This window comes from Nyctereutes procyonoides, unplaced genomic scaffold (genome assembly GCF_905146905.1).
Source record: "Nyctereutes procyonoides isolate TBG_1078 unplaced genomic scaffold, NYPRO_anot_genome, whole genome shotgun sequence".
Classification (NCBI taxonomy): Eukaryota; Metazoa; Chordata; class Mammalia; order Carnivora; family Canidae; genus Nyctereutes; species Nyctereutes procyonoides.
In genome coordinates, this window is record NW_026575044.1 from 10976149 (window position 1) to 11000949 (window position 24801).

Here is a 24801-nt window from a genome sequence, read left to right on the forward strand (position 1 = left end):
TTCCAAGAGGATTCATCTATTTATTGATATTAATATTAAGCCACTTCTCAGCAGTATCTGCTGTGACATGAACAGGACTTGGTTTCTAAAGGTAATAAAATAACGATGACATCATAGACAAAGCGTTGGGGATGTTCCACGCAGGGCAAACTGGCTTTCTTCTCCTACCAGAGCAGGCAGGTGCTAGGTGCCATCCCAAGCACGAACTCCTGGTCCCCTCCTTCACCTTGGCCCTCGGAGCATCCCGGGCTGTGGCACGAGGCCAGATAGCTTCTCACACCCTCCCCACGTGGCACAGCTGTCCTCGGTTCCTAAGGATAGATCACCGGTGCTTCCAGTCGGTGAGCGGTGGTCAGGTGACAAAACCACTAGCACCAAAAAGCTGGTTCTTCCTCTTCGTCAAGTAAACACGATACTTTTTTTTTTTTTTTTTTTTAAGGAAAGGAAAGTCTTAAAAACATATGGCACTAGAGTGTGAAACGACACGAGGGCACCCATTACAACTTCCCACGGCTGCCAGCCCAGTGCCTGGCCTCATGTCAGATGTAGAGCTGATGGGAGGCCAAGGTATCCATGAACGGACGCACCAAGTTGTCCGTGGAGAAGTAAAAGATGAGCCCAAATGTGATGGAAATGGGGAGGGCAGGCAACGCCTTCTTGAACACAGCAAGCAGCAGGAGGGTCAGACACAAACCCTGCAGAACACAGAGGGGAGGTGGTGACCACCAGTTTGGATGGGGGGCAGCCAGTGAGGTCTCCCCCGGGCGCAGGTGGGTCAGACAACAGTGCTGGACATGCCACCTTCCCAGGTCCCCTCAAAGTTCTGTGACGTGCCCGAGGGGGAGCTCTCACTCTTGTTTAACACTCTGCATGCTAATGCGTGAGCCCCCTGACCCTCAGACCACCTCCCCCGCCTGGCTACGGCAGCAGCACATGTGACCAGTGGCAGGCGGTCTCCCCTTAAGGGACACGTATTTATAAAGAACTAGATGAGCCCTGCAGAAGTATCAGTGAGGGTCTCAGCAGCTGGCACGGAGGGAACCAAAGATGCTGTGGGACCCATCCCCTGGGAAGTGGCTGCTGTCCTGTCCCACCAGGCTGGTGTAGACAGGTCCAGGGAAGGGACGGTGAACCAGAGCACCCGCCCTGTCCTTGGGTTGGGTAGGGCCTCAGGTCAGACAGTACGGAGGTGGAAGAGTTGGGGGGCCCACCACCCCATCCCCCACCCATGCTGTGAGCAGGGAGGCAATCTCTCAGGAACACAGCCTCAGCCTTCCTGTGCCAGGGCATGGAGTATATGCCACTCGGAGCCTCCCCACCCTCTTAGGACACTTCCTTCCTCCACTACGGGTACCTGACCTCGTTGAGTCACTGCCTGGGTATAAAGTGATGGGACCCCTCCCTACCTCACAACACACAAGCCTGGCCAAGCCACTGGCACCGCTGTGTGCATGGTCAGTAATGCCAGAGCCCCTCAGCCACACCTGCCCTGTCCAGACCCTCCCAAAAGCCTGGTCTCATCTCAAGGGTCTCCTGGCAGCTCTGCCCAGCCCCCATCACTCTGCCCCTCCAGGAGGCAGCAGCATCTGAAAGTTCCCCAGGGATCCACGTACCCCCAACCCAGGAGCCGGGGCAGGTGCACCCCCAGCCCACTCACAATGAGGATGGCCACGAAGCACGCCAGCGTGGTGTTCCAGTCCCCGCTGCCTGTGGCCGCTGCCTTGCCCACCAGCACGCTGTAGAAGATGAAGTCCCCTAGGCCGAGCTTCACGCCCCCTGTGCAGGGAAGACGGTGAGCCCATTGGTGTCGGGAGCCCCAAGAGGAAGTGGCAAAGAAGGCAGACACCAGTCCACAGCCCGGCCGCTCTGCCTGGCCCACGGGATCCTGAGGGCCAGAGTCCTGTGGCCCATGGGGTGGGGCAGTGTCACCGCCAGCCCACCTCACCTGGCCTCTGGGACAAGGACTGGCTGCCAGTGGGTAAAGGGGGCCATTGGGCTGGGCAACCTGCCACCTGGGCTGTGAAAAGCTGGCATTTCTGACAATTCAGGTAAAACTGGTGCTTGACACTTAGTTGAGTAAGAAAAAAAAAAAACAAAAATATATCATCAGGGGTTGGTGGGAGGCGGTACGATTCAGTTCTAAGTTTAAGTTATGAGTATTTTGTAGGAAATTTAATTTCAAGAACACACATGATGCTCAGAGCTCCTCTGGCAACCCTTCCTCTTAAAAATAGGGCAGCTGGGGCAGCCCCAGTCACAGGGTGTGATCCTGGAGACCTGAGATCGAGTTCCATGTCGGGCTCCCTGTGGGGAGCCTAGTCTCCCCCCTCCCTGCTGTATCTCTGCCTCTCTCTCCATGTCTCTCATGAATAAATAAATAAAATATTTTTTAAAAATAGGGCAGCTTAACAGGTAATTAGCTTATCTCTTGCTGGTGGTAAACGAGAACTCACAGGATGCTCGTTTCCCTTAGGCAGGCTGCCGTTGTGCTCGTTTACAGGAGACTGCTCACCGTGAAAGGAAGAAAGCTTATCGAACAAGGATGTGCCTCGTAGGCCCCTCTCCTGCCTCCTCCTGCTCACGGGGCTCCTTGGCTGGGGCAGGACCCCCTCTGGCTGGCTCCTGCCCCCAGATCACTGGCATGCCTCTGGTCCACCGCCTCCCTCGGCCTGACTTCTGTGGCCTCAGCCCTGTACCTGTCTGCACCCCGTTCCTCACTGTGGTCTGTAGGTCTCGCTCTTGCTCACACCCACCCCCTGCTTTCCTGCTCTCCCCTCTTCCTTCTTTCTTTTTTCCATCACTTCTCTCCCCAAAGAGCTCCATGCTCCCGTCCTGTGCACCTGAAAGGTCCAGAAACTGGGGGAACCCACCAGCCTGTGCACAGAGGGGAGGCCAGTACTCAGCCTGTAGACACACATGGCCTCAGGCTGCTCCCTGCCCAGCTCCCATCTTCCTCTGATCCTCCCCTGGCACCGTCCCCTCATCCTCACTGTGCAAGACCCGGGTGCGGCCCCTCTGTCTCCATTCCAACCCTGAACCCTCCCCAGGATCCCCCTGCAAGCCCAGGTTTCAACATATATATGATGCCAACTCTGACTCCAACCCTGGCCTTGACCCTCTGTGTGGCTGCTGCATGTCCCCCTGGAGGTCCTGAGGTGCTTCCAGCCACCCACTCCACGTTCCCCTGGGTCGCCCCCACGTCTCCCCGGCCCCTCCCACAGTACCTCCTCCCAGCCCTGCCTGCACCAGGGGCCTAGCTTCCCCGCAGGGTCAGCTCCTTCTGCAGCCAGGGGTCCACCTGGAACGTGGCTCTGCTCATTTCACGTCCCTGCCGACACACCACAAAAGCCTCCCTGCTGCCTCTGGGGCAGAATTGGAGCCACTCCCTGGGTGCAGCACACCCCCCACTGGTAGGCCCTCTTGAGCGGCTCTCTGAGCTCTCTGGGACTCCCCTCTCCCTCCTCAAGCCTCTGCCAGGGCTGCTGGGTCATGAAGAGTTTTTCTGGCCCTGGTTCCTGGGAGGGAGACAACATCGCTGGAATTTCCCAAGTACCAGGAGTGTCTGTTATTCAGGATCCTAAACACTTGAGTTCATGCAAGTAGGAGGGGCTGGAGGGGTTGCCAGACCAGAGAGACCACGTGTGTGAGAAGGGGGCCAGGACTGGGCCAAGCCTGGAGACAAAGCTAGGCCCCGAGCGAGGATTCAATCACGCCTACATGACACAACCCCAGCAAGACTCTGAAGCCTGACAAACACATCTATGTGCCAGGTGTGTGGGCATAACCTGTCCCGATGCCACCTTGAGAGAGACGACACAGGCTGTGCATTCAAGGCCCTCCCTCACCTGCCCCTGGGTCTCTTCATACAGCTAGCCCTCTGTTGTCTCCTTTATAATAAAGCCGTAAATACAGCACTTCCCTGAGCCCTGTGGGTCGTCCTAGTGAATTACTGACACTGGAAAAGTGTGGGACCCCCAGATTTGTAGCCAGTGGCCTGAAGACTCCCCAAACCTGTGACTCGGGTGGCCGTGGACTGTGCCCTGTAACTAGTGGGGCCTGTGCTGAGCCCAGTGGTTGGTGCCAGCGTCTGTCTGCGGGGTGACCGCCAGCTCATCCTCCATGGCCCACACCAGGCCTGTCTTCTTCCCTGCACCTGCCCTGACTCCCCTGTACCTAAGCCCTCCCCAGGGCACCCACCGCAAAGCAGAGGTTAACACCTTGTATCCCTCGGTCCCGTAGGCCACCCGGCACACAGTAGTGGGCCCCACACGTGTCCCAGTGTCCTTGGGAACATGCCCTCAGGTGTGTCTTCAAGATTGTCTTCTACACGGGTCCCTCCAGCTCGGTCTGTCCCTGGGGGTTGCCACCCAATTCTGTCCTGTGCTCCAGAGCCCATGGCTAGTTGAGCGTGGGGACAGTGCTGTTAGTGCCCTGCCCAGCCTGTCCCCAGGCCCAGACACACCTTGTGCCCTAAGGACTACACTGGGCCTCCTTCAGGCCATGCCAGTGCACATTGGGACAGAATTCTCCACCAGCTGCAACTCTGCCCTCTCTGGATCACATCCCTCCTCCCACAAAATTACCCCCCCCACACACACAGTGGCCCCTACTGTGCATAGACCAGAACCCTCACTTTGATCTCTGGGAGGCCCTCTGAGCCCCCACAAGCCGGCCAGTCCCATGTCTGCACCCCTGATCTGGGTGTCCTGCCTGTGCTTCCTCTAACTCACTATGGACTGCCTACCCCATGGCCTCGACACCACTACCCGCACCTCCACCCCTGCCATCCCTGACCCAGAGTTCAACCCTGGAGCTCAGCTCCAAAGTCCCCACCTCAGGTAACTCCCTGAGCCCCTGAGACCAGGTCAAGGAGCTGGGTCACTGTGAGGGCAATCAGGGTCCACAGCCGTTAGACCCAAGCCAGGCCTACATTACTCCCTGCTCCCGACACAGACACACAGTCCACACTCACATCTGCGAAATATAGGGCTTAGCCAGATCATGAGTCCCCATGGCCTGCCACCAAGACTCCACCTCTGCCGGCTTCTCCTGGACTCTTGTGCCCATCTCTCTCTGATGTGAAGAGAGGCTTCTTTGCATGTACGCTCCCCTGGTCTCAGGGAGCCCCAGCTCCACCCTCACCCCCACCCTGGGCCCATGCAGACCCATCTGGGCACGACCACCTTACTTTCCTCCTCTTCCTCCAGTTCGTCCCCTGGGTAACCAGGCAGGGGGGGCTCAAAGACTTCCGGGTACGAGGGCTCCCCAAAACTGTCATACGAGTCTTCTTCTGGGTGTCCATGAGAACGCAACCATCATGGTGTGAGGTGGGGGCAAGGGAGAGAGACAAAAGCTCAGTCAGGGGGATCTCTGATCTCTGAGGAATGAGGCTGAGCCCCGGGCTCCCTGGCCCCCCACCCTCCAGCCAGCCCAGCCCTGACGCAGACAGACAGGTTCTCCCCACTCCATGGAACAAGGGAAGGGAAGCAGAGCTGGAAGTCTCCCTGCTGCCACGTGCCTGGCACAGGCCCACCAGGAGGGTGGGTTTCCCTTCCGCCCCCTCTGACCCCGCACCTCCCAGGGAGGTCAGGCCAGGCCAAGCGGGTGGGAGGCGGCCCTTGAGGACGACAGGCCGCCAGCCTCTGGACACTCACCCATCTCTGGGTCGTAGGGCAGCTGCAGGGCTCCCTGGGAGGAGGGGTCCAGCTTGGCCATGCCCACCGTCCACACCATGGCGGCTGCGGGGACAAAAGGTGGTGCCAAAGGTGGTGCCTCAGGAGCTGCTAAGGGCAGCTGCCCCTGGGGCCCGCGCAGGACCCGCCCTTCCTTAGGGGGCCCCGGGGAGGGGTCCGGACTGGCCAGATGTGAGCACATCATGCCTTTCCTGGGCTTTCTTTGCCTCCACATGAAGACACTCCTCATGAAGACAATGAACAGTCTGGTGAATGAATTTTGTCTTATTGTGGTTTAAAAAAAACATGCAACCTGAAAGGTACCATCTTAACCACACACGTGAAGTATGTTCACGTCACTGAATCAGACCTCAGAACTGCTCTCCTTCCAGCCCTGAGACTGCACCCTCTGGACACCTCCTCTCCTCCCCCCGCCCCCCACCATTCTAGCTCTATGAACGTGACTTCTCCAGACACCCCAGAAAGGTGGATCACACGCGTCCTTTCATGACTAGCTTCATCCACTCAGCCTGGTGGCCTCCAGCTTATCCACAGGGCATGTGGCACAACTCTTCCCTTTTTAGGGCTGAATGATAGTCCACGGCACATGTTCACCAACTTTCCAGCTCCCTTGGGTTCCATCCAGGGTAGGTTCGCTAGGCAGGGGTTTCCCCTGGGTTCTGTCTCCCTGGCCCAGAAACTCTTGCCTGAACTCTCAGCCCACAGTGTCTCCAAGTCTCTATCTGGCCACCCCGTGAACACTAGAACATTCCCCATGGTGGTCCTGCCGGCCCCCGACGTCCTGGCTTCTTCCTTGTAGCTCGCACCCTTACCTTCGCAAATCCTGCCAATTCTACCTCCAAAACATCTTCAGAACGATCTGCGTCTCACAGCCTCCACCGCTGCCCTGGGGCCTGAGCACCCCCAACCTCCTGGGGTGCTAGTTACCCCCCTAACCCAGGACCTCTTCCACTCTTGCCACCATGTCTTTTCTGCCCCCTTAGCAACCTACGTGATCTTGTTAAAATGTTAACATCAGCTCAGTCCAAAACCTTCCAGGAGTGTGAAGCTCACCCAGGAAAAAAGTCGAGCTCTCGCCATGGCCTGCAAGGCCCAGTGTCCCTGGACCTGCTCCCCACCCCGGGATCTGCCCCCACCATTGGATCTGCCCGGGAATCTCCCCTCCCCACCCCGATTTGCCTTCTCCTCTCCTCTGCCCCCTGCCAGATTCAGCTCCCCTGGGGCCTCTGCTGGAACTCTGTCCCCTGGGCTTCCTGAGGCAGGTCTCCAGTCAAATGCCTCCTATGACAGAGATTTCCTTGACCACCTGCCACACAACAGCACCCCCCACTACCCTAAAGTCCTCGGGCCCCTACCACTTCACTTTTGACCAAGCACATCTCCCCTCCAACAATGTGCACTCCCCCGGAGCAGAGATGGTGAATGCAGGATTGAGCCCTGTCTCACAGGGTCTCTGCTCCTCCTCAGAGCGTGCCTCCAACTTGCTTTCACGCCACGGGCCACTTGCTGACATGTCCACTCCAGACTCCGTCCTGCCTCTGTAGACATTACCCAGCACTCTGCATCCAGACTGTCCACCCTGCAGACGCCTGAGCCACAGCATTCAGGCTCATGACGTAAATATGCCCGTCAACAGATGGGAGGCCATCAGGACCCCAGGGCTGTGAGCCCTGTCAGGCCAGGGGCCACGTGGGTCTTGTTTCCTGCTGCACCCCCAAAGCCCAGCACTGTGCTTGCCACAAAGTGGGGATCTGACACACATCTGTTGAATAAGCATATAAATCCAAATCCCTACACACTGGCCCCGTAGCCAGCAGCAAACCCGTGTGACTTCCCTTCAGAGACTTAATTTCACCCAGCCACAGAGCTGTCGAGGAAGCACAGTGAAAAGCAGGTGCACCCAGGGCACCTGGGTGGCTCAGCGGTTGAGCATCTGCCTTCGGCCCAGGTCATGATCCTGGGGTCCCAGGATCGAGTCCCACGTCGGGTCTCCCACGGGGAGCCTGCTTCTCCCTCTAACTATGTCTCTGCCTCTCTGTGAGTCTGTCATGAATAAATAAAATCTTTTTTTAAAAAAGATTTTATTTATTTATTTGTAGGCACAGGATATAGGCAGAGGGAGAAGCAGACTCCTTGTGGGGAACCCGACACGGGACTTGATCCCGGGACTCCAGGATCATGACCTGGGCCAAAGACAGACCTTCAACCGCTGAGCCACCAAGGTGTCCCTGAATAAATAAATTCTTAAAAAAAAAAAAAAAAAGAAAAGCAGGGCAGAACCCTGCCCTCGACAGCCCCTCTCCAAATCACCCTCTCAGGAATGTGGAGAGCTAAGTGGGTGGCCGTGGGCAGTACTCCCCACACGCCACTGGAAGTTGGATGGGATGGAACTGTGGGGCAGACCACGTCCTCTGCAGCCCCGGCCAGCCTCAATTCTCTAAGCACCTTCTAATGAGATGGAGATGCAGCCTCTCTTTGTCCCTGGAAGATGGGGCACCCCGGGATCACCAAGGCCACCTCCTCCCCTTTAATCTAGGAAAGACAACTAGTCCCTAGTGAACTCCGAAAGCTGCAGCAGGGAAGCAGCCCCTGGTTCCCAGCTCAAAAGCAGAAACAGAGGTCACTCACAGGAGTATATCAGGGCAGGAAATATGGGCTCGTTTCTCTCCTGGGCGGTCTCCACCAGCATCCTCAGAGGCCCTTTGGGGCACAGCACAGCCACTAGATCTGCAAGAGCCAAGATGTCACGGCATGTGGTAAGTGACATTTATTCCCAAGCAGCCCACAGAGAGAGGAGCCAGCCTGCTAACACCTAGGGAAACAGAGCCCCGAGCCTCAGAGTGAGGCTCAGAGTGTGTCCCACATGCCAGCTCCCAACCCCAGCTCCCAGCTGGTTTACAGTCATACCCTTAAGAGTTTGTGTTGATGGAAGCCCAGAATGGGGTCTAAACGGGGTGGACTGCAAACAGGGAATTGCTATGTGACTCAGGGACCCCATGCTGGGCTTGATGTCCAGAGCCTCCCTTTCCTTATCCTTTTAAAATGGAAGTTATCACTTCCAAGAGACACAAAAGACAAAACCATGCTAATACTCAAGTTTTGGGTGCTCATTATTTATAGGTCCTGTGCCCGGCCCTACAGCTGTTCCGAGGAGTGAATGCTTACAGCGTGCCTAGGGCTTACCAGACGTGCTATCAGCAGTAACCACATCCATGGCCCCAAGTCCAACAGCCCCCGTGCCTCACGAAGGATTAGTCAGGGAGGAAGGGGGTACCTTTCAGCACCCACCCCTTGTATCCACCAGTGAGGACTCGTCATCCTGGACGCTGCCCCCGCCACCCACCGCCAGGGTCTGGGCCCACCCACACCCGCCTACCGTACACAGAGATGGCGCCCAGAATGACCCAGGCAGACCATTCGGGGAGGTACTTGATGAACACCAAGGCCATGAGGGCACTGATCATGATGAGGTAGGCTTGCTGCAACACCAAGGGGCCTTTCCAATGGATGCACACCATGCCCACTGCCCCAAAGTTCCAGACGGTCAGGAACAGGGTAGGGTAGTCCATGGCCACGTTGTAGGTCTTAAGCACTTCCCTGCATGACCAAAGCCAGACCCATGAGGTAAGAAACTCAGCAGAGACGTCAGACCCCAATCACACACAGTGCAACATCCCGTTTCCTGACCATTAAGTCCCCAGCTGGGTTTTCCTGACCTCTGGCTTCATTACAGACACACACACACCCACTGCCCGGTTCTGTGAGTCCCACATCTAATCACGTCAAGTATTTTCTGGAATAAGGGGGTGAATGTACCAACGTCTCATGCTTGGCTCAACTCACACAGAGGTGTGCTGGTACCACCTGAAAGACCCTTTGCCCCTGGGAAAAGGCCTCCTGTCTCTTCCGTCTCTCAGGGGTCCAGGGTCAGGCTGCTAACCCACATCAAAGGCAAGAGAGCAGATCACTTTTCCATAAATGAGTAAGTTCCCAAGCCTGGCCCATAGACTGGAGTCTCTTGGTTTCATAGAGATCCTCCTCCATAGTGATTGGGCTCATTTGTTTTAAATCAGGACCAGAAAGGGATATGGCCTGCCTCACACACCCTTGCCTCCCATCAAGGCCCTGGGAGGAGGTCTGGCTCTTGGAGGCCGGTGGTGGTGGGGTGCCCCTCCCCACCCAGATCCTGTGTATCTGACGGGACCTCAGGGCTACCTACCCGAGGTAGATATAGGTGAAAAGGAACAGGAGCATCAAGGATGACATGATCAACCAGCCATGGATAAACTAGACAACAGAAATGGGTACAGTGAGCATGGGTACCCAGCTTGTGGGACTACCGCCCAAGCTTCAAGAATCTTCATTAGGCTCCTTTGTGATGACGCTGGAAGGAGTGGCCACTGGACAGATATAGAGTGCAAAGAAGTTCCTACAGTTCTCTCAAGGTCACCTGGCAAGTGCACGGAGTGAAAATCCTTCAGGTCCAAGCGGCCAGACCCCCGTCCCCCCTGTCTTCCCCCCCACCCCCACCCCAAGAGAGGATGTGTTGGATGACTCCCACCCACCAGGCACAGCCCTAGGCTCCAGGGAAGAAGCTAGTGGAGTCCCACTTGCCGTGTGTCAGCGTGAGGGCCTCAGCTGGGGAACACATAGCCCTCGTGACTGCCTGTGAATATGTCTAAGAGCAAAAAAGCGTCAGGACAAAGTGGCAGGAGACCTGCTGGGGTGCTGTCTTGGAGTGGCCAGGGCAGCCTTTAAGGGAGCTTTCTCTGGTCACCCCAGGAGGAGCCCTCCCACCTGAGGCCCTCAGAGAGACCCATGCCTCCTGTCCTGGCCAACCGGGGAGGGTCAAGGATGACAGAAGACCGATCCTAAGCCAGTCCCTTAGCCGGCAGTCCATGGCACAGGGGTGTCACGACCACCAGCCTCCCCTCAGGGGATGGACCGGTCAGTCACCTGCTTGAGCCACCAGGGACCTCAGTGGGAACCTGGTCTACCTAGAACAAACAGCAGCCCAGGCCATGCTATGGACACAGCTACCTCTGGGATGTGTTGACCCTCCTCATCCCAGCCACCCCTGCCCCCCAGGACTGCCATCACCTCCTGCTTGAATGCCACAGAACCTGCAGGTAAACCTCACCAATCTGCCTCCTGCCAGTCCTGGGACTGGTTGCCTGACACCCACTGACCACAGCAGTGCTGGCTTCCCAGCTCCTCGATCCCCTGACCAGCTTGTTTCCAAGGGCACTGTGGCCTCTGCTCCAACCACGCAGCCCCCTATGCTGCTTCCCAACCCCAGTGAAAATTGTCTTATTTCCACAGGTAATTATGCACTCATCAGCCCCAGCATCCTGATCAGCCCCTGTGGACAGCCCTCCTGGCATCTATCCTGGCATCTTGCCAGCTCCAGGCCCTGGGCTGAGCCTCCTCACTGCTCTCTATCTGCTCCAGAGGGCAGCAGGCAGCCTGCATGAGGACGGCTTTAAGTCACCAATCCCAGTTAGTCTTTCTTTCAGGCCTCAGGGTTTCAGACCCTAAACAACCCCTCCCCCTAGTCTGAAAGTTAACGGTCTGCCCAGGGATAAACAAGGCCCCCAATTAGGCCAGGTGGGCCGCTAGGCTGGCCTGCACCCCGGCCCCTGCTCCTCCACTGCTCCTGGGGGCTACGCTGCAGCTACAGGGCCCTCCAGTCTCTTGGGGCTGTAGGACCCCACACGGCACCTGCCCACCCTGTGCAGAGGAAAATAGGAAGGTTGAGTAAACCTGCAGGGGAAGTGTGGGCTGAAGGAACCTGAAAATAGAACATCTTGCTTCTTTGGAAGAAGCTGCAAAATAAAATAACTTCTGAACATGAGAAGGGGTGTGTGGAGCACAGCAATGAAGTGCTTGGGCACGGGGGATTCTGTGCAAGCGCCAAGGATGGTGGTAGTGGGCAATCCCCACGGTGGCCAGGGTGGGGCAGAACCGAACTGAGGCGTCTGCTCTGGCAGTAGGTGACCTGGTGGGCGGAGGGCTGGCGTTGGGGGTCGGGCGGACAGGACGGGGCAGCGGGGCACGGCTGGCACTCACCTTGTAGCAGCGGTACTTGTAGAGCACGACCAAGAAGATGGTCATGGCCACAATGACGCTGATCATGATGAGGGTGTTGAGCACAGAGTTGAGGAGGCGCTGGCCCACAGAGGGCGTGTCCTCGGTGAATGGTGTGTAGATGCTGAGGGAGATGGCGGGCTGCAGGCTCTGCTCCCTGCCTGCTCCATAGGGCCTGCCCGTGAGCCACCCAGCCTCAGCCTGATGCCTGAGCCCCGAGTGGAAAAGGAAGGGGCCCCCCCAGGCCTCCCCCTCCCCACCAGACCACCCCGTCCCCACCAGGCTCCCACCCTAGTCCTCCCTCTCCTCTCCCTCATGCTCTCCCCCCTCCCCAAGGACTCCCCCCACTCCTCCCCCAGGTCTCCCATTCCCCATGTGCTCTCCTCCCACACCCAGCCCAGGACTCACCCACTGCTTCCCCTACCCCACCCAGCACAGGCCAGCAGTGGCACCTGCTACAGCCAATACACTTGGGAAGCCAGCCCCTGGCCCTATCCACCTTATCTGCCCGGGACTGCAGAAGCCTGCTGTCTGCTAAGTGCTCACCTCCCCTGAACACTGTAGGCTGTGCCCCTCCCACCTGCTCTGCACCCCAGCCCAGCAGAGGGTGGGGCTTCTCCTCCTGCCCCTTTCTTTGGGAAAATCAAACCAATATGAAAGGAAAGCTCCCTAACTAAAAACAATAAAAATAAGGATGCGTGGGTGGCTCAATGGTTGAGCATCTGCTTTCAGCTCAGGTCATGATCTGGGGTCCTGGGACTGAGTCCTGCTTCTCCCTCTGCCTGTGTCTCTGCCTCTTTCTCTGTGTCTCTCATGAATAAATAAAATCTTAAAAAGTTAAAAAAATATAAAAAGTTCAGAGCAGGTAGTTACAGGCAGCTTGTCTGTGCTGTTGCTCCCCACTCCCTGTATGTGTTCTTCTCACTCAAGTGATCAAAACCTCCCTCACTAGGCTGAAAGCACACTAAGAAATCACCCAGCCCACCACTCAGGTTTCCATCCACGAGAGCAGAGGCCCAGAGAGAAAACCACCTGTCCAGTCACACTGCGTGGCATGGCATGCCCACGCCCATGACCCTGCGCCTGGGATCCCCGCTCGTGCCACAGGGTGAGAGCATGCCCTCTGCCATGAAAGCCAGCATGCCTTAGTGCTGCACCAGGGCAGGCACTGTTTAAGCACTGTGTGTGCATCAACTCATCTAGTTCTCCTGGTATCAGGACTATTATACAAACAAGGAAACTGAGGCAGGGAGCAGCTAGGAAAGAGCCCTTGCAGGTCACGTAGCCGGGAGGCAGTGGACAGAGCAGAGTGTGGAGTCAGGTAGCAACCAGCCCAGCTCTGCACACGCCCCTGGTGTGGAGCTGCAGGTGCAGGGGACCCCTGACTCCCCACGCCACTCCCCAACTTACAGCTGTCCGTTCTTCTCTGTGTAGAAGCGCACGGACTTGATGGTGGCCACCACCACAATCATGCACAGGGTGACTGGCACAAAGAGCATGATCACGTGCTTCGCCCCATACTTGAGGGTCAGCTCCTCCTCCAGGCCCGACGGCTGCCCAGGTACCCCGCCGCAGACGTAGTGGTCAGCATCATCCTCAAAGTCCTCCTCGCTGTCCTGGCTTCTCTGTGGAAAACCGCACGGTGAGGGCCACAGGCTGCGCCCACGGTGGGCTCTGCGACGCCGTGCACGGGTGTCGTGGAAGTGGACATGGGCGGTCTGAGTGGTGCTTTCCAGACGGAAGGACCAGCCTGCGGGCTGGGGTCCAGACGCACGGGTGCCAGGAGGCCAGGGCATCTGAAACGTTTACGAGGACCAGTAGGGAAGGCAGGGAGCCAGCACTAGCCACCTCACATGCAGGAAGGGGCCACAGCAGCCACAGGACAGGGCAGCCTGCAGGCCTAGCACATGCGGCTCATGGGCCTGAAGTGTTTCTAGGGATCGCCCCCCATCTTACTTCAGGGACTCAGACGCTACTCAGTTCTGGCCGAGGAGCCATAAGGATTCAAGAGGAGCCGGCCAGGTGACAAAGGAGGAAAACAGATAGCACCCACCCTAGAATAGTGAGCTCACATGGGGACTGTCCTTGACGGTAAGACGTTCGGAATTTGCGGAGGAGACATTACTTGGAACTCCCCCAACACGCACAAAATTGGGCGTGCAGAACTGGCAGCAGCAAACCAGACCCAGACGGGCTAACTGGAACCAAGCTCCTGAGGGGCAGGGGGTGTCCATCCTCCAGGAAGGTGGGAGGCCAAGACACCCACACGCGCTGGCCCAAACCCATCTGTGAGAATTTCTGCTTCAGAATTGTGCCAATTCAGTCAGTCACTGCCTTGTTAATTAGATTAACCGCCAAAGACAGAGCTAAGCAAAACAAAAATTCAAAAGGACGTTGCTTTGGTTCTTTGCAGGGAGAACTGCAGGCTAGATGCTCAGCTAAGAAATGGCAAAGCATAAAGGAGCGGGAATGTCAACAATTAAAAGGCACAGACGAGCTCCGAGCTCCGGGAGACAAGACAAGTGAGCAGTCAGGAGCGGCTGGCGGTAGCCTTGAGAGGCAGACAATGAGACCAGCTCACTGGGAGCTCGGAGGGTGGAAGGAATGAGCTCTAATTCCAACTATAGGGACTAAGGCCGGCTGGCAGGAAAAGTCCACATGGAAGGTTTTAAATACTGTAATACATAAGATTGAGGTGGGGGTTCAGGCTAATCCAGATACTTCACCCCCCCCCCAGGGCACCCCTGCCTTCATGAGGTTATAACCTGCTGCCCTGTGGGCTACAGAAGTAAGATTAAACCCGTGTCCCCGCAAAATTCACATGTTGGACCCTAACCCCCAATGTGATGGCACTTGGGGTTGGGACCTTTGGGTGGGGCCCTCCTGATGACATGAGAGCTCTTACAAATGGGCCCCAGACACCCACACCCCAATCTGTATAGCAGCAATGTCCACAATAGCCAAACTATGAAGAGCCCAGATGTCCATCAACAAATGGATAAAGAAAATGTGGTATGTACACAATGGAATACCACTAAGCCATCAGAAAGAATGAATCTTGCCATTTGCAATTACATGGATGGAACCAGAGGGTGTTATGCTGAGCGAAATAGAGAAAGACAAACACTGTATGATCTCGCTCTTCGGTGGAATTTAAGAAACAAAACAGAAGCACAGAGGAAAGGACGGAAAAATAAAACAAGACAAAATCAGAGAGGGAGACAAATCATAAGAGACTCTTAATCATAGGAAACAAACTCAGGGTTGCTGGAGGGGACGTGGGTATGCAAATGGGGTAATTGGGTGATGGGCATGAAGGAGAGCATGTGATGTGATGAGCACTAGGTATTATATGCAACTGATGAATCACTGAACTCTATTTCTGAAACTAAAAATAAAATACAATAATAAAATAAAATGGCCCCAGAGAGCTCCCTGGCCTTCCTGCCACAAGGAGACCCAGGGAGAAGCCACTGACACGTGTGAACTCTCACTGGACACTGGATCTGCCAACACTGTGAACTCACACTTCCAACCTCCAGAAGAGGGAAACACATGTGCATTGTGTACAAGCCCCCCCAGTCTATGGTACCCCTGCTTGGTAGCCTGAATGCACCACAGCACGTCACAGCTCAACAGTCACCAATGATGCACATGCTGGTCCTGTGGCTCCCAGTCTGGCCCCTGGCCCTCTGCAGCGCTCCCCCTACCTCCCTGGACCCGTGCAACCCTCCCAGCATCCAGACTCACTCTCATGCTCCCAGAGCTCCCGCGGTACAGCACCTGCACTAGGAAGGGGAGTCTGCGGAGTGGGGGCTGGGACAGAACCATCCAGCCTGGTGGGCTGCAGATATGCAGTCTACTGCAAAGCCCTCACCCACTGGGACTACAACCTGCCCTGGGAGACCCACCCTGGTGACCGGTTCTCTCCCTTAGTCTCCCCTCCCCCTGTGTCAGGGCACATCTGGCTTCCACCCAGGAGGGCCAGGAGCCCAGGGCCTGGATTCAAGGCCCCTGACTGCTGGCAGGAACCTACCCACTGGGCAGCATTTTCTCCATCCTCCAGGCCCTGCCTGGCCTCCTGGCAGCAGCGTGGCGGGGGGCTCTCAGCCGACATCAGGGATGTCCTCTCGTCACACACTTCTTCCTCACTGTCAGAGGCCATGAATGTGAGCATGGCCCTGCCTCGGGAAGCGCCTGGAAGAAGCAGCACAGGGGAGCTTGGTCCATCTTCCTGCAAGGCAAAGGCCACACAGGACCGAGGGGACAGCCAGAGGCGACAAGAAGACCTGGACACAGGTCCCGCCTGAAAACCGCCCAGGATGCATGTGTCAAGCAGCTGCTGGAAAGCAGGACTTCCCATGGGTTGCCTCTGGGGCCGTGGTAGCCTCTGGAGGGAAAGGCCCAGCTAGAAAAGTCACGGCCATTCCAAACTGCCAACACATTCATTCATTCAGTCAACAAACATCTGCTGAGCACCTGCAGTTAACAACAACCATGTGGGGCTCCAGGGTTAGGAGGATGGGCGAGAAATACATTTGTCCTTAAAAAAAAAAAAAAGAAAGAAAGAAAAGAAAAAAAGCCCAACAACCATCCCATGTGACTCATTATATAATCTAAGCATTCACCTAGAGGTACAGAAGCACAAAGAGGGAGATCAAGAATGTTTTCTAGAGAAGATAGCACCCCTGAAGGAGACAGAATTTTCCAGGTGAGGGGAAAGGGCAGAGGGCGTGACAGACACTCCAGTCAGGGCCTGGGGAGGTGTAGGGCCTCCTGCACCACATCCCCTAAGACAGAAGGGAAGGTATGTGGACCCTGAAGACCACTGTGGGAGGGGACAGGCTCTGACCCAGGACAGCAAGGTGGATGCCAGGGAGGGGACCGGACCCAGAGGGGGTTGGGAAGACAGCAGTCAGTGCTGTATGTGGCAGTGAAACACAGGCCAGAACCCAGGATGACAGCCAAGCATGGAGCTGCGGGCAGGAGACAAGCAGCTCAGGGGAAAGACGGAGTCTGGAACCTGCTGAGTGGGAAGGGGTTATATGAGTTAAGATGGCAGAAGGAGTCTGGGATGCAGGGGAGGAGTGAGATCATGCAGGGCGGGGTGTATGTGTGGGAAAACACAGCTGAGGGCAGGCACCCCAGGGAGGCCAGGGCTGGAAGGTCTATAGGCCAACGTGGCAGAAGGGCCTAGAAGAGCTTCAGACAAGCCCTGGCAGACCTGCCTGTCCCTCCAGCTTCCTGGGCAGACCTGTTCTCCCCCCGCCAAACTCCCAGAGGCCCTGGGGGCTGAGCTTTGGGGCTCTGGGGATGGACAAAAGCCTCCATGTCAGTCCTCCCAGGGCGTGTGATCTCCAAGTGACGCAGGCAGGTTCCTTCCACCAGCAGCCAGCTCTGTGTGCCCTGGCAGGGCCTGCGGCAGCTGCTCCATTCAAAGCCAATGACCTGGGCTCTGGCCAGGATCTTTCCAGAATGGACCCCACCTCCATCCGCACATGACAGGCCCGCATCTGCCCACTTCACGGATTAGGACCTGCGACCAAAGGCTCCCAGGCAGGACTCAAAATGTGACAGGCTCCCCTGATGCAGGGCACAGAGCAGAGTAAGATTAAAAGAAATGCCATGGGACTTGGCCCCCGGGCAGAGTTTATGAAACAGAACAATCAAACACACGAAGAAGCAGGCCCTTAAACAGAGACCCACAGGGTGGTTTCCAGAGGGAGGTGGGGTGCGGGGACGGGAAGCAGGGAAGGGGAAGAAGAGACGCTTCTCGTGACACACAATGTCGTACAGGACTGCCAGAGTGCTACGCTGCCCATCTGGACGGATGGGACCCTGTATGTTAATTATACTTCAAAAATGAAAAAGAGGGGCGCCTGGGTGGCTCAGTGGTTGAGCGTCTGCCTTGGGCTCAGGTCGTGATCCCGGGGTCCTGGGATAGAGTCCTAAATAGGGCTGCCCCCGGGGAGCCCTCTTCTCCCTCTGCTTGTGTCTCTGCCTCTCTCTCTGTGTCTCTCATGAATAATAAAATCTTAAGGAAGGAAGGAAGGAAGGAAGGAAGGAAGGAAGGAAGGAAGGAAGGAGGGAGCTGCTCAAGGAGGGTGGGGACCAGGAGCAAAAAGGTTTAGTCCTTCCAATTTCTATTTCTTCAGCGGCTGCCAGCAGCTAACAAGGCAGTCCCCAGGGGGCACGTTTGCCTCCCAGCGGCTCCCTGACGTCTGAAGGAGTCAGAACTAACTTAGGGATGACGGCCTCCTCACAAGAAAACAGAGGCTCCCTGGGCAGATTCCTTCCCTCATCCAGCTCCCTAAAATGCCTCCCAAACCTGCCCTGAAACTGGGCGCAAGGGGGCTATGGCTGCCGGCCACCAGGGCTGTCCTGTCGGCTGTCAGGGCAAGGGGCCTATCCAATCCCTACCCTCTGGTCTGCTGGCTGGGCAGGGACAGGTGAACACCTGACGGGACTGAGGACTCGGGACAGGCTGGGCCCCTTAACATGCCCTTTCTCTAAGGGCCATGCCACCTGGGGCAGGGGAGGGGGGGGACACCTCCAGCTGAGCCCTGAGCATGTACTGAACCCAATGACCGGGGAGCTGGGTACTGCTGTTCTTGCCTATTTTACAGATGAGGTAACAGGTATGAAACATGACAGGTTCAAAGTCACCCCTGAATGCAGGCAGTGAGTGATGGGTCTGTACTTAGCGTTAGGGTAGACCGCTGGGTGAAAGGCCGGATCCCTGGCTCCATTCCAGCCAAAGGTCCAGGGGTCTGCCCCTTGAGATGGCCCCTTGGCTGACGGTCAGGGGGCTAGGCCTGGCCCCCGGCTCAGGACAACAGGGGTCAGGTCATGGTCTACACCCTGTCCCCTGGTGGGGCTCAGCTCCACTCGGAGTGGAAGAACAATCCTTCTCCTGAAACCGAACCGAGCTGCAGGGGGAGAAAGGGATTTCCAGACAGAGACAGTCTCCAAGCAATGCCCACCAGGGACAAGAATGCGGAAAAACTAGGTCTCACACACCTTGGGCACTGCCACCTGGACCGCCCTTTCTGAAGGCAGTAAACAGGGGAGGCTTTAAAAACATTCATACCTTTTGATCTTGAAATGTTACTTCTCAGAATCTGTTCTAAGGAGATAACAAAACATTTTTGTAAAAACATGTTTGTTGCAGTTGTTTGTAATTGTCCAAAAAAGTAAAAATTGCCAAAACGGCCAACTCTGGCCTACGACACGTCCGTCCAATGGGGTATGTTATGGGACCACTTAAAAAACCTCCTTTCAAAGAATAGTTCATAACAGGAAACAACACGACAGGATGTTGAACGTAACAGATGTCAAACTTCACATACTCGACCATCTGAACGGTCTCAGAAAAACGCTCGTGTCTGAAAGACTGGTGAGATAGATGACAAAACACCAAATGTGGTTACCTCTAGACACTAAGGCTGTAGGTCACTATTACTGCACATTTTTCTGCTTTTCTCAAACCTATTATAAACATGGATCGTCTCTATAGTTTTATTTTTTAAGCCATTAATTTATTTTTAAAGCAGGCTCCATGCCCAGTGCGGAGCCCAACACGGGGCTTGAACTCACAAACCTGAGATCATGACCTGAGCTGAGATCAAGAGTCGGATGCTTTATCGACTGAGCCCCCAAGGTGCCCCAAAACATTATTTTTTTAAAAGGAAATATGGAATGTCAACACCGAGACAGACTTCCTTCCCATCCTGCTGCCCCTGCATGTCCTCACTGGATGGGGGCAGGCAGGTGGACGCACAGCCCCTCTTTTTACCTGGCTCCTGGAGAACAGAGCAGCTGGGAGGCACACCTCTCTGCTTCCAAGCCGGAATGGAAGCCTGACGGCAATCTGAAATCCCTGGAGGGAAAATCACCACCTAAATGCCTGCGGATCAACAATCTTACTCGGTATCTGTCGGCCGCTGAGCGCCAGTGACGTCAGGAACGCCCGGTGGGGGGGGGGCTGGGGCGGGGCGGCTCCCCAGGGCGCCGAGGCTGGTCCTACCAACCACGTAGCAACCAGCCCTCGGCTCGGCTGGGAGGGGGCCGAGGGAGCCGGGCGGGCAGGACGGGAGGAGGGGCGGCCTTCCCGGGACTGCAGGCGGCCCGCCGGCCTTAGAATGCAGAACCCACACAGCCGGGGAAGCCACCACTTCCTCCCATTAATCAGCTGAATGGGATCGAAATGCTGAATTGGCCAAACCAGGCGAGTCTGACCCAGAGAATTCCCCCAGTGTGCCTGTGTCAGCAGCTCCTGCGATTAAGGAAACCCCGCCGTCACCCAGTTTCCTTGACCTCCTCTTGCTTTCAGAGCCAGACTGTAAAACGCCATAGTAACCGTGAGCGCCGGCGTTTTGCTGGAAAAAGATGGAAATCGCCACTCCAAAAGCAAAGTGGGAGTTACCACATTTACCAGGAACAGTGGGGCGATGAGAAAGGTCAGGGTTCTGTCAACGTACCTTCTTTCTTGGTTGCAGCAGGCCTAACTGAACGGGGGACCCTCACTTTCAAAGGGGGTGGCCCCTCCCTAGAGTCACCTGGACCTAGCAGCCTGCCCACAGCCCCCACGAGGTTCTCTCCAAGCCGGGGAGGTGTTTGTGACGGTGACAAAACTCCCTTAAGGAACGCCCACAGCCTCCCTGCCTGCTTGTCTCCCCAGGCCCAGGGCAGCTGATCCTGTATTTGGCCTTGGCTGGCCTTCCTCCATCTGTCCACCTGAGCCCAACTGGGGATGTGCATCACTCCCCAACAGGGAGGCAGCCTCACCGGCCAGAATGCCTCCAGGTGGAAGGGATGGAGGGCCCTTCTGCCCTCCCAAATCAGACGCCCCAGGGGATCCTGATGGGCCTCCTAAATTTTGATCCAGGCTCTAGATGGCCCTCAGTACTGTCCAAACCCAGCAATCTCCCTCGTTTTCTCAAGGAGCCAGGAAAGGTGGCAGTTTGGGGAAAGCTGCAGAGGCCAGGGCCCTAACGCACCACCTGTGGATAGGGCACAGGGAAAAAAAAGATTCTTTTAAGCGACCAAGGAGCCATGGGATGTGATGCACACACTCCCTGGCCCAAGACCAGTGAGTTAACCTCCCGTGGCCATCTCCTCTCCTGGAAAAAGCAGAAGGAGCACACCTTGCAAGAGTCCTGTGGAAACTGGAGAGATTGTGCAAGGTGTCTGTGCAGAGCAGGTGTTCAGAAAACAGTAGTGACCATGAAGATGGAACAGATGTAGGTGTATGGCAGGAGGGGCAGGAAAGCTGCTGATGCCCCCTCGGAAGGTTATGGGATGTGCTAACCACCCCCTTCCGGACACAAGAGTTGAGAGACCAAGGTCACCCCTCACCTGGGCCCTGGGGAGACACCGTTCCCACCTAGCCCCAGCCCGAACACGCGGGCACCACGAACACCGTGTCACAGGACGCGTGCCAGAGCTGGCACAGACCTGAAAGGCCATCTGGTCAGTGCCCTATTTTGTAGTCAAGGGAACTGAAGCCCACAGGGACCAGAGCCACAGCTCTGATTCAGGTCTGCGGACCGCCCACTCCAAGCACACATGAGGCTGGCACACTCGGGGATTGGCCCAGGGCCACAGTCACACAGGCGGCCAGCACAGCACCCCACGTGGGCTTTCTGGGGGCGTGCCCATACCTACAAGGCATAAGTCTTTGCCTGTGTCTTTAACATACAGCTTCTCCAAACACAGGCAAGGGGTCGCCAAATTACAAAGGTCTCCTAGTTGTGGCCTCACCCAGGCTGTCTCCTGCCCGAACCCCTCAACCCTAGCCTGGGGGCCCACCCCACCCTCTGTAGGCAACAGGGCTCCACATGGCACAGAGGGGGCCAGAGTCAGGGCACTGCTTCCAGATAAGTGATGGCACACTCATGTGCTCTATACACAAGAATGCCCGTGAAGGGAACATTCTGAAGACCTACCATTTGCATAAAAAACAGAATAGAAAACTTCATCTCCACCGGGATGCCCAGGTGGCTCAGTGGTTAAACTAGTCTGCCTTCAGCTCAGGGCATGATCCAGGGTCCTGGGATTGAGTCCCACATCGGGCTCCCAGGAGGGAGCCTGCTTCTCCCTCTGCCTATGTCTCTGCCTCTGTGTCTCTCATGAATGAATGAATGAATGAATAAATAAATAAATAAAAGCATCTTTTTCTTCCCATGCTCCGGAAGACGACCATACTGTGGCAAAGACAAACTTGCAACCCATCCTCCCAGGCAACAAAAACACTGGACAAAACACATCTCCTCCCTGACATCCTGGCATCTGTCTTTCCTGAGAACTGACTGGAAAGAAGACTTTCCCCAGACTTTACCATGGCAGCCTTGCCACCTCCAGGCCCGGAGGCCAATGTTGATCACACGAGGCTTGAAGCCCACGTCCAGCCAAGCTCCCTCCCAGGCCCTGGCTGGGGGCAGCCTGCACCAGGCTCGGAGCCCTGACTTTCCCTCCACCAACCCTCCCTCAGCTGCTGGAGTCGGGAAACAGGTGGGAACACTTGCAGAAACACTGGTTGTCCTGCCAGTCCTCAACTAAACAGTGTCCGAACCTCAAAGCAACAGCTGAGAAACAGCCAAAAATATCTTTGGCAAAAACATGCATGTGACCTACACACACACTGCTTTGATCTGTTGAAAAAAAAAATTATTTGGGGGACGCCTGGGTGGCTTAGTTGGTTGAGTATCTGACTTCAGCTCAGGTTGTGACCTTGGGGTCCTGGGATCTTCGAGCCCTGTGTGTATCAGGCTTCCTGCTTAGTTGGGATTCCGCTTCTCCCTCTCCCTCTGCCCCTCCCCCTGCTCATGCTGGGGCTCTCTCTCTCTCTCTCTAATAAATAAATAAATAAATAAAATCTTTAAAAAAATAATTTTTATTTTTATTTTGCTTTGTCAAGTAGTTACTAATGGAAAGCACAAAGAAATGTCCTGGGCAGAAGAGCAGGGACACGGTAGGGGATGAATGTGCGAAACTTCCCTATGCAAAAATTCAAAAGATTAAGACCCAGCCAGCTGCGTTCAAATCCTGGTGCTCTGGTCACCCAACAGGACAAGTGGCTCAACTCCCTGAACTTCAATTTCTTGATCTGTAGCAGATAAAAAATAGTAGCTACTTGAGTGTGACTGTAGCTGTAAAGAGACGTAAGTACTGTACCAAGTGGCTTTTTATTGCATATGACACACTTCGTGCTCATCATCAATAACTCAGAGGCTTGGGGCACCTGGCTGTTCTCAGTCGGAAGAGTGTGTGACTCTTGATCTCGGGGTCGGGAGTTCAAGCATAGTGACACTGGGCATAGAGAATCTTTAAATAAATAAAACCTTAAAAAATAAAAGTAAAAAAATAACTCAGAGGCCAAGGTAAGAGGAGTCTCTCCTTTGGCAAACCCTGTGTGCGCCGCGAGACTGGAGCAGCCATTGAGGTGTTGAGGGGACGGGTGACAGGCATGGCAACACACAGCAGGCCTCCAGACACATGAGAGCGGCAGCCTCCAGCCAGGCTCTTCCTCAAACATAGGAACAGAGCATTCATCTCGTTCATCCCCTGTACATACACCAAGTAAGACTCCAGACTTGGTGCACAGCTACTTCAACACCCAACCAAATGGAATGTTCCCTGAAAACCTGAAACCTCTATCCCACTCTGCAGCAATGCTCCTGCAAGCCCCCTACTTCCAGCCCCTGACCTAAAGGCCCCCTCACGCACCCCAGGGATGAATCTGGACTGCCAGCCTGCCTGTCTGCTCGACCGATGGCAGAGGCTGCAGCTCTGAGCTGCAGCCAGAAACCCCCTTCACCAGCTAGGCCCAGAAAACACAGCTGCTGACACACCTCCGGGCTCCCACATAGCCACCTGCACGCAGAGGCACCTAAGGCTCCCACACCTGAAACAGCTTATCCAGAGCCTTTAATTAGGGCTGAAGGTCTTGGCGGAAAGCACTGGAGGCTCAGGTGTCCACAGAATGGACCTCAAGGGCGTCCATAGCAGAGGCCAGGGTCTGTCCTGATCAAGTTCCTGTCAGGACAGAACCTGAGAGCCCAGGCTGAGGATTCTAAGTCAAGCTGCCTCTGCAACGTTCTGGAGGGGATGCCTCTGTAAATGGGGATGCAGTTAGTCCCCTAACCAACAGTTCATTTCTTTAAAAGGGGAGATCATTAACTCAGCAGTCAGGAGCGTGTCATCCAAGCGCCAAAGGGCTGAGGTCTGGTGCCAGGGCTGGACAGCGCGCAGCCAGGCCGGACCACGAGCGGGCTCGGAGCCTGGCTCCGCTAGGTCCCACCTGGGTGGCCTTGGACAGCCTCGCTAGCGCGGTGGCCTGAGTCTCTTTATCGATAAAATGCGTGGGGGTGGAGGGGGGGCAGCCTCTGTCTCAGGTTCCTTCGGCTTCAAAAGCTGCATCTGTAAATGCCTGATAAAACGGCCAAGCGCCGCTGATCACGAGATCGCCGGCTCCAGGCCGGGCCTGCGGCCGGTTCCGCACCCCGGCGGGAAGCCCCTGGCCGCACCCCGCCCGGCAGGGCCCCCGGCCCCGGCGCCCCGGCGCGCCCCCGCCGCCCAGACCCACGTGCGCTGCTCCTTTAAACGCCCGGCCCTCCGGCGGGGTCCGGCCGCGGGGAGGCGGACCCAGCCCGGCGCAGGCCCAGGCCCGGGGGCCGCGGCCGGCGCTCCTCTGAGCCCCCCAGGCCCGGGCCGGCGCCCTGCGCGCTCCCCGCCCCGCCCCCCGCCCCCACGCCGGCCGCAGAGGCCGTACCCGCGCGCGCAGGCACCGCCGCACCGCAGCCCCGCGCCGGGGAAGGGGCCGCGACCCGCCGCGGCGAGGGGCGCGCGGGGAGCCGAGCCCCACCCCGCGCCGTCCGCGCGCTGCAGACCCGGCCCGGCCCGGCCCGCGCGCCCCGGCCCCGCCCGCTCACCTGCTCGGCCGCGGCGCCCCGGCGGTGTTTACGCGGCTGGCAGAGCGCCCGTCCGGCCCGGGCCCCGGCGCCGGCGCAGACCCCGCCCC

The 24801-nt window shown here is 56.6% G+C and overlaps 1 protein-coding gene across 7 annotated transcripts; it reads right to left on the reverse strand.

Annotated features, from left to right (window-relative positions):
- On the reverse strand, positions 1-24786 carry PSEN2 (presenilin 2). Of its 7 annotated transcripts, none has more exons than XM_055324471.1 (12): positions 24713-24771; positions 19576-19659; positions 15817-15977; positions 13191-13576; positions 11763-11955; positions 9913-9980; positions 9070-9290; positions 8322-8420; positions 5655-5738; positions 5189-5287; positions 1658-1776; positions 1-695 (listed from the first exon to the last, which is right to left on the reverse strand). In XM_055324471.1, exons 3-12 carry the CDS (start codon positions 15955-15957, stop codon positions 540-542), a joined length of 1566 nt encoding a protein of 521 aa, XP_055180446.1. In that variant the 5' UTR covers positions 15958-15977; positions 19576-19659; positions 24713-24771; the 3' UTR covers positions 1-539. The 7 variants fall into 7 exon arrangements, with proteins under 7 accessions (XP_055180446.1, XP_055180444.1, XP_055180447.1 ...); XM_055324469.1 differs by having other exon boundaries at positions 5189-5290; positions 24713-24769; XM_055324472.1 differs by having other exon boundaries at positions 5189-5290; positions 11763-11904; positions 24713-24768.
- Between the last annotated feature and the right edge of the window lie 15 nt (positions 24787-24801).